Raw genomic sequence first — 19,418 nt, 5'->3', positions numbered from 1 at the left:
ACGGTGAGTGTGTGTAATGAACAGTGATTGTGTGTAATGAACAGTGAGTGTGTGTAATGAACGGTGAGCGTGTGTAATGAACGGTGAGTATGTGTAATGAACGGTGAGTGTGTGTAATGAACAGTGAGCATGTGTAATGAACGGTGAGTGTGTGTAATGAACAGTGAGAGTGTGTAATGAACAGTGAGCGTGTGTAATGAACGGTGAGTGTGTGCAATGAACAGTGAGTGGGTGTAATGAATGGTGAGTGTGTGTAATGAACAGTGAGAGAGTGTAATGAATGGAGAGCATGTGTAATGAAGAGTGAGCATGTGTAATGAACAGTGAGCATGTGTAATGAACGGTGAGTGTGTGTAATGAACGGTGAGTGGGTGTAATGAATGGTGAGTGTGTGTAATGAACAGTGAGTGCGTGTAATGAACGGTGAGTGTGTGTAATGAACGGTGAGTGTGTAATGAACGGTGATTGTGTGTAATGAACAGAAAGTGTGTGTAATGAACGGTGATTGCGTGTAATGAATGGTGAGTGTGTGCAATGAACAGTGAGTGTGTGTAATGAACAGTGAGTGCGTGTAATGAACGGTGAGTGTGTGTAATGAACGGTGAGTGTGTGTAATGAACAGTGAGTGTGTGTAATGAACGGTGAGCGTGTGTAATGAACAGTGAGTGTGTGTAATGAACAGTGAGTGTGTGTAATGAACAGTGAGTGTGTGTAATGAACAGTGAATGTGTGTAATGAACGGTGATTGTGTGTAATGAACAGAAAGTGTGTGTAATGAACGGTGATTGTGTGCAATGCACAGTGAGTGCGTGTAATGAACGGTGAGTGTGTGTAATGAACAGTGAGTGTGAGTAATGAATGGTGAGTGTGTGTAATGAACAGTGAGTGTGAGTAATGAACGGTGAGTGTGTGTAATGAACGGTGAGTGTGTGTAATGAATGGTGAGTGTGAGTAATGAATGGTGAGCATGTGTAATGAACATTGAGCATGTGTAATGAACGGTGAGTGTGTGTAATGAACGGTGAGTGTGTAATGAACGGTGAGTGTGTGAAAGGAACAGTGAGTGTGAAATGAACGGTGGTTGTGTAATGAATGTTGATCATGTGTAATGAAGGGTGAGTGTGCCTCATGAACGGTGAGCGGGTGTAATGAACGGTGAGCCTGTGTAATGTACAGTGAGTGTGTAATGAATGGTGAGTGTTTGCAATGAACAGTGAGTGTGTGTAATGAACGGTGAGTGTGTGCAATGAACAGTGAGTGTGTGTAATGAACGGTGAGTGTGTGTAATGAACAGTGAGTGTGTGTAATGAACGGTGAGCATGTGCAATGAACAGTGAGAGAGTGTAATGAATGGAGAGCATGTGTAATGAAGAGTGAGCATGTGTAATGAACAGTGAGCATGTGTAATGAACGGTGAGTGTGTGTAATGAACGGTGAGTGGGTGTAATGAATGGTGAGTGTGTGTAATGAACAGTGAGTGCGTGTAATGAACGGTGAGTGTGTGTAATGAACGGTGAGTGTGTAATGAACGGTGATTGTGTGTAATGAACAGAAAGTGTGTGTAATGAACGGTGATTGCGTGTAATGAATGGTGAGTGTGTGCAATGAACAGTGAGTGTGTGTAATGAACAGTGAGTGCGTGTAATGAACGGTGAGTGTGTGTAATGAACGGTGAGTGTGTGTAATGAACAGTGAGTGTGTGTAATGAACGGTGAGCGTGTGTAATGAACAGTGAGTGTGTGTAATGAACAGTGAGTGTGTGTAATGAACGGTGATTGTGTGTAATGAACAGAAAGTGTGTGTAATGAACGGTGATTGTGTGCAATGCACAGTGAGTGCGTGTAATGAACGGTGAGTGTGTGTAATGAACAGTGAGTGTGAGTAATGAATGGTGAGTGTGTGTAATGAACGGTGAGTGTGTGTAATGAACGGTGAGTGTGTGTAATGAACGGTGAGTGTGTGTAATGAATGGTGAGTGTGTAATGAACGGTGAGTGTGTAATGAACGGTGAGTGTGTAATGAACGGTGAGTGTGTAATGAACGGTGAGTGTGTAATGAACGGTGACGGTGATTGTGTAATGAACAGTGAGTGTGTGTAATGAACAGTGAGTGTGTGTAATGAACAGTGAGTTTGTGTAATGAATGGTGAGCGTGTGTAATGAACAGTGAGCGTGTGTAATGAACGGTGAGTGTGTGTAATGAATGGTGAGTGTGTGTAATGAATGGTGATTGTGTGTAATGAATGGTGAGCTTGTATAATGAATGGTGAGTGTGTGTAATGAACAGTGAGCGTGCGTAATGAACGGTGAGTGTGTGTCATGAACGGTGATTGTGTGTAATGAACAGTGAGCGTGCGCAATGAACGGTGAGTGTGTGTAATGAACGATGAGTGTGTGTAATGAACAGTGAGTGCGTGTAATGAACGGTGAGTGTGTGTAATGAACGGTGAGTGTGTGTAATGAACAGTGAGCGTGTGTAATGAACGGTGAATGTGTGTAATGAACGGTGAGTGTGTGTAATGAACAGTGAGCGTGTGTAATGAACAGTGAGTGTGTGTACTGAACGGTGAGTGTGTGTAATGAACAGTGAGCGTGTGTAATGAACGGTGAGTGTGTAATGAACGGCGAGTGTGTGTAATGAACGGTGAGTGTGTGTCATGAACAGTGAGTGTGTGTAATGAACGGTGAGTGTGTGTAATGAACGGTGAGTGTGTAATGAACGGTGAGTGTGTGTAATGAACAGTGAGAGCATGTGTAATGAACGGTGAGTGTGTAATGAACGGTGAGTGTGTGTAATGAACAGTGAGAGCGTGTGTAATGAACGGTGAGTGTGTAATGAACGGCGAGTGTGTGTAATGAACAGTGAGTGTGTGTAATGAACGGTGAGTGTGTGTAATGAACAGTGAGAGCGTGTGTAATGAACGGTGAGTGTGTAATGAACGGCGCGTGTGTGTAATGAACGGTGAGTGTGTGTAATGAACAGTGAGTGTGTGTAATGAATGGTCAGTGTGTGTAATGAACGGTGAGTGTGTGTTATGAACAGTGAGTGTGTGTAATGAACGGTGAGCGTGTGTAATGAACGGTGAGTGTGTGTAATGAACGGTGATTGTGTGTTATGAACAGTGAGTGTGTGTAATGAACGGTGAGTGTGTGTTATGAACAGTGAGTGTATGTAATGAACAATGAGTGTGTGTTATGAACAGTGAGTGTGTGTAATGAACAGTGAGTGTGTGCAATGAACGGTAAGCATGTCTAATGAATAGTGAGTGGCTAATGAGCAGTGAGTGTGTAATGAATGGTGAGTGTGTGTAATGAACAGTGAGTGTGTGTAATGAACAGTGAGTGTGTGTAATGAACGGTGAGTGTGTGTAATGAACGGTGAGTGTGTGTAATGAATGGTCAGTGTGTGTAATGAACGGTGAGTGTGTGTTATGAACAGTGAGTGTGTGTAATGAACGGTGAGTGTGTGTTATGAACAGTGAGCATGTGTAATGAACAGTGAGTGTGTGCAATGAACGGTAAGCATGTCTAATGAACAGTGAGTGTGGCTAATGAGCAGTGAGTGTGTAATGAATGGTGAGTGTGTGTAATGAACAGTGAGTGTGTGTAATGAACAGTGAGTGTGTGTAATGAACGGTGAGTGTGTGTAATGAACGGTGAGTGTGTGTAATGAACAGTGAGCATGTGTAATGAACAGTGAGTGTGTGTAATGAACAGTGAGCGTGTGTAATGAATGTTGAGTGTGTGTAATGAACAGTGAGCATGTGTAATGAACAGTGAGTGTGTGTAATGAACAGCGAGTGTGTGTAATGAACGGTGAGTGTGTGTAATGAACAGTGAGCATGTGTAATGAACAGTGAGTGTGTGTAATGAACAGTGAGTGTGTGTAATGAACAGTGAGTGTGTGCAATGAACGGTGAGCGTGTGTAATGAACGGTGAGCATGTGTAATCAACAGTGAGCATGTGTAATGAACAGTGAGTGTGTGCAATGAACAGTGAGTGTGTGCAATGAACGGTGAGCGTGTGTAATGAACGGTGAGTGTGTGTAATGAACAGTGAGTGTGTGCAATGAACAGTGAGAGTGTGCAATGAACGGTGAGTGTGTGTAATGAACGGTGAGTGTGTGTAATGAACAGTGAGTGTGTGTAATGAACAGTGAGTGTGTGCAATGAACAGTAAGTGTGTGCAATGAACGGTGAGCGTGTGTAATGAACGGTGAGTGTGTGTAATGAACAGTGAGTGTGTGTAATGAACAGTGAGAGTGTGTAATGAACAGTGAGCGTGTGCAATGAACGGTGAGCGTCTGTAATGAACAGTGAGTGTGTGTAATGAACAGTGAGAGTGTGTAATGAACGGTGAGTGTGTGTAATGAACGGTGAGCGTGTGTAATCAACACTGAGCGTGTGTAATGAACTGTGAGTGTGTGTAATGAACGGTGAGCGTGTGTAATGAACGGTGAGCGTGTGTAATGAACGGTGAGTGTGTGTAATGAACAGTGTGTGTGCAATGAACGGTGAGTGTGTGTAATGAACGGTGAGTGTGTGTAATGAACGGTGAGTGTGTGCAATGAACAGTGAGTGTGTGTAATGAATGGTGAGTGTGTGTAATGAACAGTGAGTGTGTGTAATGAACAGTGAGTGTGTGCAATGAATGGTGAGCGTGTGTAATGAACGGTGAGCGTGGGTAATGAACGGTGAGTGTGTGTAATGAACAGTGAGTGCGTGTAATGAACAGTGAGTGTGTGCAATGAACATTGAGCGTGTGTAATGAACGGTGAGTGTGTGTAATCAACAGTGAGTGTGTGTAATGAAGTGAGTGTGTGTAATGAACAGTGAGTGCGTGTAATGAACAGTGAGTGTGTGTAATGAACGGTGAGCGTGGGTAATGAACGGTGAGCAAGTGTGATGAACGGTGAGTGTGTGCAATGAACGGTGAGCGTGTGTAATGAACGGTGAGTGTGTGTAATGAACAGTGAGTGTGTGTAATGAAGTGAGTGTGTGTAATGAACGGTGAGTGTGTGTAGAACAGTGAGCGTGTATAATGAAGTGAGTGTGTGTAATGAACATTGAGCGTGTGTAATGAACGGTGAGCAAGTGTGATGAACGGTGAGCATGTGTAATGAACGGTGATTGTGTGTTATGAACAGTGAATGTGTGTCATGAACTGTGAGCGTGTGCAATGAATGGTGATCATGTGTAATGAAGGTTGAGTGTGTCTAATGAACGGTGAGCGTGTGTAATGAACAGTGAGAGTGTGTAATGAACAGTGAGAGTGTATAATGAACAGTGAGAGTGTGTAATGAAAGGTGAGCGTGTGTAATGAACAGTGAGAGTGTGTAATGAATGGTGAGTGTGTGTAATGACCAGTGAGAGTGTATAATGAATGGTGAGCGTGTGTAATGAACTGTGAGAGTGTGTAATGAAAGGTGAGTGTGTGTAATGAACAGTGAGAGTGTGTAATGAACGGTGGGCAAGTGTAATTAACAGTGAGTGTGTATTGAACAGCGAGTGTGTGTATTGAACAGCGAGAGTGTGTAATGAACAGTGAGAGTGTGTAATGAACGGTGAGTGTGTAATGAACGGTGAGCATGTGTAATGAACAGTGAGTGTGTAATGAACGGTGAGCGTGTGTAATGAACGGTGAGTGTGTCATGAACGGTGAGTGTGTGTAATGAACGGTGAGTGTGTGTAATGAACAGTGAGAGTGTGTAATGAACAGTGAGTGTGTGTAATGAACAGTGAGTGTGTAATGAACGGTGAGCATGTGTAATGAACGGTGAGTGTGTGTAATGATCAGTGAGTGTGTAATGAACGGTGAGCATGTGTAATGAACAGTGAACGTGTGTAATGAACGGTGAGCATGTGTAATGAACGGTGAGTGTGTGTAATGATCAGTGAGTGTGTAATGAACGGTGAGCATGTGCAATGAACGGTGAGCATGTGTAATGAACGGTGAGTGTGTGTAATGATCAGTGAGTGTGTAATGAACGGTGAGCATGTGTAATGAACAGTGAACGTGTGTAATGAACGGTGAGTGTGTGTAATGAACAGTGAGTGTGTGAAAGGAACAGTGAGTGTGAAATGAACGGTGGTTGTGTAATGAATGTTGATCATGTGTAATGAAGGGTGAGTGTGCCTCATGAACGGTGAGCGGGTGTAATGAACGGTGAGCCTGTGTAATGTACAGTGAGTGTGTAATGAATGGTGAGTGTTTGCAATGAACAGTGAGTGTGTGTAATGAACGGTGAGTGTGTGCAATGAACAGTGAGTGTGTGTAATGAACGGTGAGTGTGTGTAATGAACAGTGAGTGTGTGTAATGAACGGTGAGCGTGTGCAATGAACAGTGAGAGAGTGTAATGAATGGAGAGCATGTGTAATGAAGAGTGAGCATGTGTAATGAACAGTGAGCATGTGTAATGAACGGTGAGTGTGTGTAATGAACAGTGAGTGGGTGTAATGAATGGTGAGTGTGTGTAATGAACAGTGAGTGCGTGTAATGAACGGTGAGTGTGTGTAATGAACGGTGAGTGTGTAATGAACGGTGATTGTGTGTAATGAACAGAAAGTGTGTGTAATGAACGGTGATTGCGTGTAATGAATGGTGAGTGTGTGCAATGAACAGTGAGTGTGTGTAATGAACAGTGAGTGCGTGTAATGAACGGTGAGTGTGTGTAATGAACGGTGAGTGTGTGTAATGAACAGTGAGTGTGTGTAATGAACGGTGAGCGTGTGTAATGAACAGTGAGTGTGTGTAATGAACAGTGAGTGTGTGTAATGAACAGTGAGTGTGTGTAATGAACAGTGAGTGTGTGTAATGAACGGTGATTGTGTGTAATGAACAGAAAGTGTGTGTAATGAACGGTGATTGTGTGCAATGCACAGTGAGTGCGTGTAATGAACGGTGAGTGTGTGTAATGAACAGTGAGTGTGAGTAATGAATGGTGAGTGTGTGTAATGAACAGTGAGTGTGAGTAATGAACGGTGAGTGTGTGTAATGAACGGTGAGTGTGTGTAATGAACGGTGAGTGTGAGTAATGAATGGTGAGCATGTGTAATGAAACGTGAACGTGTATAATGAACAGTGAGTGTGCGTAATGAACGGTGAGCATGTGTAATGAACGGTGAGTGTGTAATGAACAGTGAGTGTGTGCAATGAACGGTGAGTGTGTGTAATGAACGGTGAGCAGGTGTTATGAACAGTGAGTGTGTAATGAACAGTGAGCGTGTGTAATGAACGGTGAGTGTGTGTAATGAATGGTGAGTGTGAGTAATGAACAGTGAGAGTGTGTAATGAACAGTGAGACTGTGTAATGAACGGTGAGCGTGTGTAATGAACAGTGAGTGTGTGTAATGAACAGTGAGAGTGTGTAATTAACAGTGAGCGTGTGTAATGAACGGTGAGTGTGTGTAATGAACGGCAAGCGTGTGTAATGAACAGTGAGCGTGTGTAATGAACGGCAAGCGTGTGTAATGAACGGTGAGTGTGTGTAATGAACAGTGAGTGCGTGCAATGAACGGTGAGTGTGTGTAATGAACGGTGAGTGTGTGTAATGAACGGCAAGCGTGTGTAATGAACAGTGAGCGTGTGTAATGAACGGCAAGCGTGTGTAATGAACGGTGAGTGTGTGTAATGAACGGTGAGTGTGTGTAATGAACAGTGAGTGTGTGTAATGAACGGTGAGTGGGTGTAATGAACGGTGAGCGTGTGTAATGAACAGTGAGTGTGTGTAATGAACGGTGAGTGTGTGTAATGAACGGTGAGTGTGTGTAATGAACAGTGAGTGTGTGTAATGAACAGTGAGTGTGTGTAATGAATGGTCAGAATGTGTAATGAACAGCGAGTGTGTGTACTGAACAGTTAGTGTGTGTAATGAATTGTGAGTGTCATAAATCGCAACTTCTACAAGAAATAACTCAGGAAGTACTACTGGACGGCCAGCTGAGGGCGCCGTCCGAGGAGTGTAAATACTCGGACATGGGCCCAACTTGGCCAGAGACATTCTGGAAACAGGAAGCTGGTGACTACTAACTAGACCTCCATGTTATGTTACAATTCGATTTAAGCCTTGCTTTATGTACAACCAAGTGCGTAGTGAGTCTTTATTACGTCAGTGAGCATGTGGAATGAACAGTGAGCGTGTGTAATGATCGGTGAGTGTGTAATGAACAGTGAGTGTGTGTAATGAACAGTGAGCGTGTGTAATGAAGAGTGAGTGTGTAATGAACAGTGAGCCTGTGTAATGATCGGTGAGTGTGTGATGAACAGTGAGTGTGTGTAATGAACAGTGAGCGTGTGTAATGAAGAGTGAGTGTGTAATGAACGGTAAGTGTGTGTAATGAACAGTGAGCATGTGTAATGAACAGTGAGTGTGTGTAATGAACAGTGAGAGTGTGTAATGTACAGTGGGTGTGTGTAATGTACAGTGAGTGTGTGCAATGAACGGTGAGCGTGTGTAATGAACGGTGAGAGTGTGTAATGAACGGTGAGCGTGTGTAATGAACGGTGAGCGTGTGTAATGAACGGTGAGCGTGTGTAATGAACAGTGAGCGTGTGTAATGAACGGTGAGCGTGTGTAATGTACAGTGAGCGTGTGTAATGAACAGTGAGCATGTGTAATGAACGGTGAGCGTGTGTAATGAACAGTGAGCGTGTGTAATGAACAGTGAGCGTGTGTAATGAACGGTGAGCGTGTGTAATGAACGGTGAGCGTGTGTAATGAACGGTGAGCGTGTGTAATGAACGGTGAGCGTGTGTAATGAACGGTGAGCGTGTGTAATGAACGGTGAGCGTGTGTAATGAACGGTGAGCGTGTGTAATGAACGGTGAGCGTGTGTAATGAACGGTGAGCGTGTGTAATGAACGGTGAGCGTGTGTAATGAACGGTGAGTGTGTAATGAACAGTGAGTGTGTAATGAACGGTGAGCATATGTAATGAATGGTTAGCATCGTTCTTTTGCCGCTGACTGCAACATCTGGGCCAACAATGCCAGTTCTTTAGCAAAATATTGTGGATGCTGGAAATCCAAAATAACAACAGCAAACACTGGAAAAGCTCAGCAGGCCAGGGCAGCATCCGTGGAGAGGGAAATAGATTTGACGTTTCAGTTCGATGATCCGTCATCAGAACTGAGAAAAATAGCAGGAAATCTAACAGATTAAAAGGCCAGTTTGGGGGCTGGGAAATGGGGATGAAAGAACAAAAGGGAAGTGAAGAGACATTAAGAGGTATTCAAGACGAGACGAGATAGTAATAGGACAAGTAAAGAGACAATAGATGGCTCCAACTGAAGTGTGAAATGCGCTGGCAGAATGAGAGACAGCTGCCATGTGGGAGAGAAAAAAAAGGGGAAAATGCACAAACCAAAGGTGTGGATAAAAAATATATAAAAATGTAATGGGGGCCGAGGTTATGATTTGAAATTGTTGAACTCGACATTGAGTCCGGAAGGCTGTAAAGTGCCTAATCGGAAGATGAGCTGCTGTTCCTCGAGTTTACGCTGAGCTTCTGTGGAACAATGCAAGAGCCCGAGTACAGTGAGGTCTGAGTGGGAATGGGGCGGTGAATTGAAATGACAGGTGACCGGAAGCTCGGGGTCCCCCTTACGGACTGAATGGAGGTGTTCCGCAAAGTGGTCACCCAATCTGTGATTGGTCTCCCCAATGTAGAGGAGACCACATCGTGAGCAGCGAATACAGTATACTAGATTGCAAGAAGTACAAGTAAATCGCTGTTTCACCTGGAATGGGGTGTTTGGGGCCCTGGACAGTGGGAAGGGGGGAGGTATAAGGGCAGGTGTTGCATCTCCTGCACTTGCACAGGAAGGTGCCGGGCAAAGGGGAAGGGGTGCTGGGGTGATAGAGGAGTGGACTAGTGTGTCTCGGAGGGAGCGGTCCCTACGGAATGCTGAAAGGGGAGGGGAGGGGAAGATACGTTTGTTGGTGGGATCACGTTGGAGGTGGCGGAAATGGCGGAGGATGATCCGTTGAATGTGGAGGCTGGTGGGGTGAAAGGTGAGGACAAGGGGAACCCTATCGTGGTTCCGGGAGGGAGGGGCAGGGGTGAAGGCAGAAGTGCAGGAGATAGAACGGACACGGTCGAGGGCCATGTCAACCACAGTAGAGGGGAATCCTCGGTTGAGGAAAAAGGAAGACATGTCGGAAGCACTGGTGTGGAAGGTGACGTAGTCGGAGCAGATGCGGCGGAGACAGAGAAACTGGGAGAATGGAATAGAGTCCTTACAGGAGGCGGGGTGGGAGGAAGTGTAGTCCAGGTAGCTGTGGAAGTCAGTGGGCTTGTAGTGAATGTTGGTCGATAACCTATCTCCAGAGATGGAGACGGAGAAGTCGAGGAAGGGAAGGGAAGAGTTCCGGATATGGACCATGTGAAGGTGAGGGAAGGGTGGAAATTGGAGGCAAAGTGAATGAAATTGTCTAGTTCAGGGCGAGAGCAGGAAACGGCACCGATACAGTCATCAATGTACCGGAAAAAGAGGTGAGGGAGGGGACCCGAGTAGGACTGTAACAAAGAATGTTCCACATATCCCACAAAAAGGCAGGCATAGCTAGGACCCATGCGGGTACCCATAGCAACACCTTTAATTTGGAGGAACTGAGTGGAGTCAAAGGAGAAGTTGTTCAATGTGAGAACAAGTTCAGCCAGGCGGAGGAGGGTGGTGGTGGATGGGGACTGTTTGGGCCTCTGTTCAAGGGAGAAGTGGAGCGCCCTCAGGCCATCCTCGGGCTCTTGCATTGTTCCACAGAAGCTCAGCGTAAGCTCGAGGGACAGCACCTCATCTTCCGATAAGGCACTTTACAGCCTTCCGGACTCAATATCGAGTTCAACAATTTCAGACCATAACCTCGGCCCCCATTACATTTTTATATATTTTTTATCCACACCTTTGGTTTGTGCCTTTTCCCTTTTTTTCTCTCCCACATGGCAGCTGTCTCTCATTCTGCCAGCGCATTTCACACTTCATTTGGAGCCATCTTTTGTCTCTTTACTTGTCCTATTACTATCTCGTCTCGTCTTGAATACCTCTTAATGTCTCTTCACTTTCCTTTTGTTCTTTCATCCCCTCCCTCATTTCTCAGCCCCCAAACTGGTCTTTTAATCTGTTTCATTTCCTGCCTTTTTTCTCAGTTCTGATGAACGGTTTCGACCTGAAACGTTGACTCTATTTCTCTCTCCACGGATGTTGCCTAACCTGCTGAGTTTTTCCAACATTTTCTGTTGTTATTTCGTAATGCCAGTTCTTTCTTTTATTTAACTCGAAAATGCACCCTCTTTTTAGTGAAGGTTACTGATTTATAATAAGATGTACGACAGCTGACCATACATAATCTGGCTATTTGAGTGGAACTGTCTAAGTTATTTACATGACACTGCTCGGCCATGTGTCGTCAAAAGATTATCGTTAAGTGTACGTTTAGATCATCTCCAGCAGCTGCTGCCCCACAATCATCCGCTGTCAGTTACTCGCCGTGTACCTCGTATCCAGCTCCTCCCAGTCACATACAGCATTACACAGACACACCTTATGGTCAGGATAGATGGTTCTTTGCTCTCCGGTCTGGCTGTAGTGAGTCTCAGCGTAACCAGCTGCCAACAGTTGCCTGAAAGACAAACGTAGTTACGTTTCACACCTCAATAAACTGGACAAGTTTTAAGACTATCAGAATTCACTTTTGAATATTCCAACTTCCTTCACTGTAAAAACTAGATATGAATCAGGAATTTAACTAAGAATGTGTAGCTTTACATTGAATTGTATCGAATCGACAGCACAGAAACAGGCCATTCATCTCAACTGGTCTGTGCCAGTGTTTATATTCCACACAAGCCTCCTCCCACTCTAATTATCTCTTCCCACCCTGCCTCCATATCCCTCTATTCCCTTCTCCCTCATATTGGGCCAGTAATTCCTCTCCCAACGCATGAGTACGGACGGAGTACTCACGCGTGGGCCCGGAGGAATTGCCGGTTTTCAGCATGCACAGTGCATGCAGGGAAAACCGGCATTTCCTCTCCTCTGACCCAAGGGGTTAAGAGGCGGAACGCGTACGACGTATCAGGCAGCGCGTGCGCGCTGAACTTCCCTTTTTTTATTAGAGTTGCCCGTGGGGAAAAGACTCCGGTTTTTACGCGTGGAAAAAGCAGCCGTAAGTACTTACTTTTAACAGGTAAGTGGTCTATTAAGTTAAATTAGAACATTTTTCCACAGGTTCATTTTTTTTGAAGACTTTACAGTAAGGTAAGTGTATTTTTAGCCCTGATTTTTTATATAATCATTTTTTTCAAAATTTAAAATTGTTGTTTAAAATAGTTTTTTACAGTTATTTATAGTTTATTTAAGTAGTGCTATTTTTTTAAAATTTTCTTTCAAGTTTAAGTAGTGTTTTGGGGCCAGGAGTTTTCATGAGTTTGACAGTTCTTACTATCAAACTCATGAATGAACTTTTGCAACCTCCCATTGGTTGCCCTGTGCTCACGTGATCCCAGCCGGCTCATCGCACTAAGTACGCCGCTGGGTCACGCACGCACAGCGCGGCAGGACCTGAAGCGGGCCAGTGACAGGAAATGCAATGCGGGCCAGGATTGAAATGTCAGCGCGCCGGGTAAGTGCACATCGGGGGCTTGCACGCACGGCAAGCCCCCGAACCTAATTTCTGGCCCATTAACATCAAATCGCCCCTTAAATGCATCAATGCTATTTACTTTGGCCACGCCATAAGGCAGCAAATTACACATTCTCACCACTCTGTGTAAAGAAGTTCCTCCTGAACTCTTTATTTGATCTGTTAGTGGCTTTCTTACATTTATGCCCTCTTGTTCTGGACTCACCCACAAGTGGAAACAATTTCTCCCCATCCACCCTATCAAACTCCTTCACTATTTTGAAGCGCTCTATCAGGTCTCCTCTTAGTCTGCTCATTCCAGAGAAAAGAGCCCCAGCCTGCCCAATCGTTAATCCACTCAATTCTTGTAACATCCTTGTAAATCTGTTCTGCACTTTCTCCAGTGTATCAATAGCCTTTTTCTAGTATAGAGACCAGAACTATTAAATGTTGGCCGGGTCAGGAGAAACTGCGATGAACCATTAATCCAGGATTCACTGATATTTCACAGAATTCAAGTGTGTGTTCTTGGAAGAGCTGGTACAGTAGCATAGTGGTTATGTTACTGGACTAGTAAGCCAGAGATGTGAATTCAAATCTCCACCACAGGCAGCTGAAGAATTTAAATTCAATGAATTAAATCATTCTGGAATTAAAAGCTAGTGTCAGTAATGTTAGCCATGAAACTACCGGATTGTTGTAATAAACCCATCTGGTTCACTAATGTCCTTTATGGAAGGAAATCTACCGTCCTTACCTGGTCTGGCCTGTATGTGACTTCTAGACCCACAGCAATGTGGTTGACTCTTAACTGCCCTCTGCGGTTCAAGAAGGCGGCTCACCACCAACTTCTCCAGGGCAATTAGGGATGGGCAATAAATGCTGGCCTTGCCAGCGACGCCCACATCCCATGAAGGATTTTTTAAAAAGCCAGTATTTGAGAAAGAGCGAGGCAGCTTGTGGTCGAGAAGCCAGTATTTGAGGAGCGAGGCAGCTTGTGGTAGAGAAACCAGTATTTGAGAAAGAGCGAGGCAGCTTGTGGTAGAAAAGCCAGTATTTGAGGAGCGAGGCAGCTTCTGGTAGAGAACCCAGTATTTGAGAAGGAGCGAGGCAGCTTGTGGTAGAAAAGCCAGTATTTGAGGAGTGAGGCAGCTTGTGGTAGAGAAGCCAGTATTTGAGAAGGAGCGAGGCAGCTTGTGGTAGAAAAGCCAGTATTTCAGAAGGAGCGAGGCAGCTTGTGGTAGAGAAGCCAGTATTTCAGAAGGAGCGAGGCAGCTTGTGGTAGAGAAGCCAGTATTTCAGAAGGAGCGAGGCAGCTTGTGGTAGAAAAGCCAGTATTTGAGAAGGAGCGAGGCAGCTTGTGGTAGAAAAGCCAGTATTTGAGGAGCGAGGCAGCTTGTGGTAGAGAAGCCAGTATTTGAGAAGAAGCGAGGCAGCTTGTGGTAGAGAAGCCAGTATTTCAGAAAGAGCGAGGCAGCTTGTGGTAGAGAAGCCAGTATTTCAGAAAGAGCGAGGCAGCTTCTGGTAGAGAAGCCAGTATCTGAGAAAGAGCGAGGCAGCTTGTGGTAGAGAAGCCAGGATTTCAGAAAGAACGAGGCAGCTTGTGGTAGAGGAGCCAGTATTTCAGAAGGAGCGAGGCAGCTTGTGGTAGAGAAGCCAGTATTTCAGAAGGAGCGAGGCAGCTTGTGGTAGAAAAGCCAGTATTTCAGAAAGAGCGAGGCAGCTTGTGGTAGAGAAGCCAGTATTTGAGGAGCGAGGCAGCTTGTGGTAGAGAAGCCAGTATCTGAGAAGGAGCGAGGCAGCTTGTGGTAGAGAAGCCAGTATTTCAGAAGGAGCGAGGCAGCTTGTGGTAGAAAAGCCAGTATTTCAGAAGGAGCGAGGCAGCTTGTGGTAGAGAAGCCAGTATTTCAGAAAGAGCGAGGCAGCTTGTGGTAGAGAAGCCAGTATTTCAGAAAGAGCGAGGCAGCTTGTGGTAGAGAAGCCAGTATTTGAGAAGGAGCGAGGCAGCTTGTGGTAAAGAAGCCAGTATCTGAGGAGCGAGGCAGCTTGTGGTAGAGAAGCCAGTATTTCAGAAGGAGCGAGGCAGCTTGTGGTAGAGAAGCCAGTATCTGAGAAAGAGCGAGGCAGCTTGTGGCAGAGAAGCCAGGATTTCAGAAAGAACGAGGCAGCTTGTGGTAGAGGAGCCAGTATTTCAGAAAGAGCGAGGCAGCTTGTGGTAGAGAAGCCAGTATTTCAGAAGGAGCGAGGCAGCTTGTGGTAGAGAAGCCAGTATTTCAGAAGGAGCGAGGCAGCTTGTGGTAGAGAAGCCAGTATTTGAGAAAGAGCGAGGCAGCTTGTGGTAGAGAAGCCAGTATTTCAGAAGGAGCGAGGCAGCTTGTGGTAGAGAAGCCAGTATTTCAGAAGGAGCGAGGCAGCTTGTGGTAGAAAAGCCAGTATTTCAGAAGGAGCGAGGCAGCTTGTGGTAGAGAAGCCAGTATTTCAGAAAGAGCGAGGCAGCTTGTGGTAGAGAAGCCAGTATTTCAGAAAGAGCGAGGCAGCTTGTGGTAGAGAAGCCAGTATTTGAGAAAGAGCGAGGCAGCTTCTGGTAGAAAAGCCAGTATTTCAGAAAGAGCGAGGCAGCTTGTGGTAGAGAAGCCAGTATTTGAGAAAGAGCGAGGCAGCTTGTGGTAGAGAAGCCAGTATTTCAGAAGGAGCGATGCAGCTTGTGGTAGAGAAGCCAGCATTTCAGAAGGAGCGAGGCAGCTTGTGGTAGAGAAGCCAGTATTTCAGAAAGAGCGAGGCAGCTTGTGGTAGAGAAGCCAGTATCTGAGGAGCGAGGCAGCTTGTGGTAGAGAAGCCAGTATTTCAGAAAGAGCGAGGCAGCTTGTGGTAGAGGATCCAGTATTTCAGAAAGAGCGAGGCAGCTTGTGGTAGAGAAGCCAGTATTTGAGAAAGAGCGAGGCAGCTTGTGGTAGAAAAGCCAGTATTTGAGAAGGAGCGAGGCAGCTTGTGGTAGAGAAGCCAGTATTTGAGAAGGAGCGAGGCAGCTTGTGGTAGAAAAGCCAGTATTTCAGAAGGAGCGAGGCAGCTTGTGGTAGAAAAGCCAGTATTTCAGAAGGAGCGAGGCAGCTTGTGGTAGAGAAGCCAGTATTTCAGAAGGAGCGAGGCAGCTTGTGGTAGAGAAGCCAGTATTTCAGAAGGAGCGAGGCAGCTTGTGGTAGAGAAGCCAGTATTTCAGAAAGAGCGAGGCAGCTTGTGGTAGAGAAGCCAGTATTTCAGAAGGCGCGAGGCAGCTTGTGGTAGAAAAGCCAGTATTTCAGAAGGCGCGAGGCAGCTTGTGGTAGAGAAGCCAGTATTTCAGAAGGAGCGAGGCAGCTTGTGGTAGAGAAGCCAGTATTTCAGAAGGAGCGAGGCAGCTTGTGGTAGAAAAGCCAGTATTTGAGAAGGAGCGAGGCAGCTTGTGGTAGAAAAGCCAGTATTTGAGGAGCGAGGCAGCTTGTAGTAGAAAAGCCAGTATTTCAGAAAGAGCGAGGCAGCTTGTGGTAGAGAAGCCAGGATCTGAGAAAGAGCGAGGCAGCTTGTGGTAGAAAAGCCAGTATTTCAGAAGGAGCGAGGCAGCTTGTGGTAGAGAAGCCAGTATTTCAGAAGGAGCGAGGCAGCTTGTGGTAGAAAAGCCAGTATTTCAGAAAGAGCGAGGCAGCTTGTGGTAGAGAAGCCAGTATTTGAGGAGCGAGGCAGCTTGTGGTAGAGAAGCCAGTATCTGAGAAGGAGCGAGGCAGCTTGTGGTAGAGAAGCCAGTATTTCAGAAGGAGCGAGGCAGCTTGTGGTAGAAAAGCCAGTATTTCAGAAGGAGCGAGGCAGCTTGTGGTAGAGAAGCCAGTATTTCAGAAAGAGCGAGGCAGCTTGTGGTAGAGAAGCCAGTATTTCAGAAAGAGCGAGGCAGCTTGTGGTAGAGAAGCCAGTATTTGAGAAGGAGCGAGGCAGCTTGTGGTAAAGAAGCCAGTATCTGAGGAGCGAGGCAGCTTGTGGTAGAGAAGCCAGTATTTCAGAAGGAGCGAGGCAGCTTGTGGTAGAGAAGCCAGTATCTGAGAAAGAGCGAGGCAGCTTGTGGTAGAGAAGCCAGTATTTCAGAAAGAACGAGGCAGCTTGTGGTAGAAAAGCCAGTATTTCAGAAGGAGCGAGGCAGCTTGTGGTAGAAAAGCCAGTATTTCAGAAGGAGCGAGGCAGCTTGTGTTAGAGAAGCCAGTATTTCAGAAGGAGCGAGGTAGCTTGTGGTAGAGAAGCCAGTATCTGAGGAGCGAGGCAGCTTGTGGTAGAAAAGCCAGTATTTCAGAAGGAGCGAGGCAGCTTGTGGTAGAAAAGCCAGTATTTCAGAAAGAGCGAGGCAGCTTGTGGTAGAAAAGCCAGTATTTCAGAAGGAGCGAGGCAGCTTGTGGTAGAAAAGCCAGTATTTGAGAAGGAGCGAGGCAGCTTGTGGTAGAAATGCCAGTATTTGAGAAGGAGCAAGGCAGCTTGTGGTAGAGAAGCCAGTATTTCAGAAGGAGCGAGGCAGCTTGTGGTAGAGAAGCCAGTATTTGAGAAATTGCGTGGCAGGTTGTGGTAGAGAAGCCAGTATTTCAGAAGGAGCGAGGCAGCTTGTGGTAGAAAAGCCAGCATTTGAGAAGGAGCGAGGCAGCTTGTGGTAGAAAAGCCAGTATTTGAGAAGGAGCGAGGCAGCTTGTGGTAGAGAAGCCAGTATTTCAGAAGGAGTGAGGCAGCTTGTGGTAGAGAAGCCAGTATTTCAGAAGGAGTGAGGCAGCTTGTGGTAGAGAAGCCAGTATTTCAGAAAGAGCGAGGCAGCTTGTGGTAGAGAAGCCAGTATTTCAGAAAGAGCGAGGCAGCTTGTGGTAGAGAAGCCAGTATTTCAGAAGGAGCGAGGCAGCTTGTGGTAGAGAAGCCAGTATTTGAGAAGGAGCGAGGCAGCTTGTGGTAGAGAAGCCAGTATTTGAGAATGAGCGAGGCAGCTTGTGGTAGAGAAGCCAGTATTTCAGAAGGAGCGAGGCAGCTTGTGGTAGAGAAGCCAGTATTTCAGAAGGAGCGAGGCAGCTTGTGGTAGAAAAGCCAGTATTTCAGAAGGAGCGAGGCGGCTTGTGGTCGAGAAGCCAGTATTTCAGAAGGAGCGAGGCAGCTTGTGGTAGAAAAGCCAGTATTTCAGAAAGAGCGAGGCAGCTTGTGGTAGAGAAGCCAGTATTTCCGAAGGAGCGAGGCAGCTTGTGGTAGAGAAGCCAGTATTTGAGAAGGAGCGAGGCAGCTTGTGGTAGAGAAGCCAGTATTTCAGAAAGAGCGAGGCAGCTTGTGGTAGAGAAGCCAGTATTTCAGAAGGAGCGAGGCAGCTTGTGGTAGAAAAGCCAGTATTTGAGAAGGAGCGAGGCAGCTTGTGGTAGAGAAGCCAGTATCTGAGGAGCGAGGCAGCTTGTGGTAGAGAAGCCAGTATTTCAGAAAGAGCGAGGCAGCTTGTGGTAGAGAAGCCAGTATTTGAGAAAGAGCGAGGCAGCTTGTGGTAGAGAAGCCAGTATTTGAGGAGCGAGGCAGCTTGTGGTAGAGAAGCCAGTATTTCAGAAGGAGCGAGGCAGCTTGTGGTAGAGAAGCCAGTATTTGAGAAAGAGCGAGGCAGCTTGTGGTAGAGAAGCCAGTATTTGAGAAAGAGCGAGGCAGCTTGTGGGAGAAAAGCCAGTATTTCAGAAAGAGCGAGGCAGCTTGTGGTATAAAAGCCAGTATTTCAGAAGAAGCGAGGCAGCTTGTGGTAGAGAAGCCAGTATTTGAGAATGAGCGAGGCAGCTTGCGGTAGAGAAGCCAGTATTTGAGAATGAGCGAGGCAGCTTGTGGTAGAGAAGCCAGTATTTGAGAATGAGCGAGGCAGCTTGTGGTAGAAAAGCCAGTATTTGAGAAGGAGCGAGGCAGCTTGTGGTAGAGAAGCCAGTATTTCAGAAGAAGCGAGGCAGCTTGTGGTAGAGAAGCCAGTATTTGAGAATGAGCGAGGCAGCTTGTGGTAGAAAAGCCAGTATTTGAGAATCAGCGAGGCAGCTTGTGGTAGAAAAGCCAGTATTTGAGAATCAGCGAGGCAGCTTGTGGTAGAAAAGCCAGTATTTGAGAAGGAGCGAGGCAGCTTGTGGTAGAAAAGCCAGTATTTCAGAAGGCGCGAGGCAGCTTGTGGTAGAAAAGCCAGTATTTCAGAAGGAGCGAGGCAGCTTGTGGCAGAAAAGCCAGTATTTCAGAAAGAGCGAGGCAGCTTGTGGTAGAAAAGCCAGTATTTCAGAAGGAGCGAGGCAGCTTGTGGTAGAGAAGCCAGTATCTGAGGAGCGAGGCAGCTTGTGGTAGAAAAGCCAGTATTTCAGAAGGAGCGAGGCAGCTTGTGGTAGAAAAGCCAGTATTTCAGAAAGAGCGAGGCAGCTTGTGGTAGAAAAGCCAGTATTTCAGAAGGAGCGAGGCAGCTTGTGGTAGAAAAGCCAGTATTTGAGAAGGAGCGAGGCAGCTTGTGGTAGAGAAGCCAGTATTTGAGGAGCGAGGCAGCTTGTGGTAGAAAAGCCAGTATTTCAGAAGGAGTGAGGCAGCTGTTGGTAGAGAAGCCAGTATGTGAGAAATTGCGAGACAGCTTGTGATAGAAAAGCCAGCATTTGAGAAGGAGCGAGGCAGCTTGTGGTAGAGAAGCCAGTATTTGAGGAGCGAGGCAGCTTGTGGTAGAAAAGGCAGTATTTGAGGAGCGAGGCAGCTTGTGGTAGAAAAGCCAGTATTTCAGAAGGAGTGAGGCAGCTTGTGGTAGAGAAGCCAGTATTTGAGAAAT

At 46.1% G+C, this 19,418-nt stretch overlaps 1 protein-coding gene across 1 annotated transcript in view; it reads right to left on the bottom strand.

The window, feature by feature from the left end:
• Positions 1 to 19,418, bottom strand: part of adam19b (ADAM metallopeptidase domain 19b) — a 377,796-nt gene that overhangs the window by 107,791 nt on the left and 250,587 nt on the right. Inside the window, exon 4 of the mRNA XM_085994041.1 lies at positions 11,539 to 11,617. Coding sequence (XP_085850167.1) covers positions 11,539 to 11,617 — 79 coding nt within the window. The remainder of the gene's footprint in view (positions 1 to 11,538; positions 11,618 to 19,418) is intronic.

The sequence above is a fragment of the Somniosus microcephalus genome, chromosome 8 (assembly GCF_052327205.1).
Source record: "Somniosus microcephalus isolate GS21.2 chromosome 8, FLI_Smic_1.0, whole genome shotgun sequence".
NCBI lineage: Eukaryota > Metazoa > Chordata > Chondrichthyes > Squaliformes > Somniosidae > Somniosus > Somniosus microcephalus.
The sequence above is the reverse complement of the archived record's forward strand: the minus strand, read 5'-3'. Positions and strand labels throughout refer to the sequence as shown.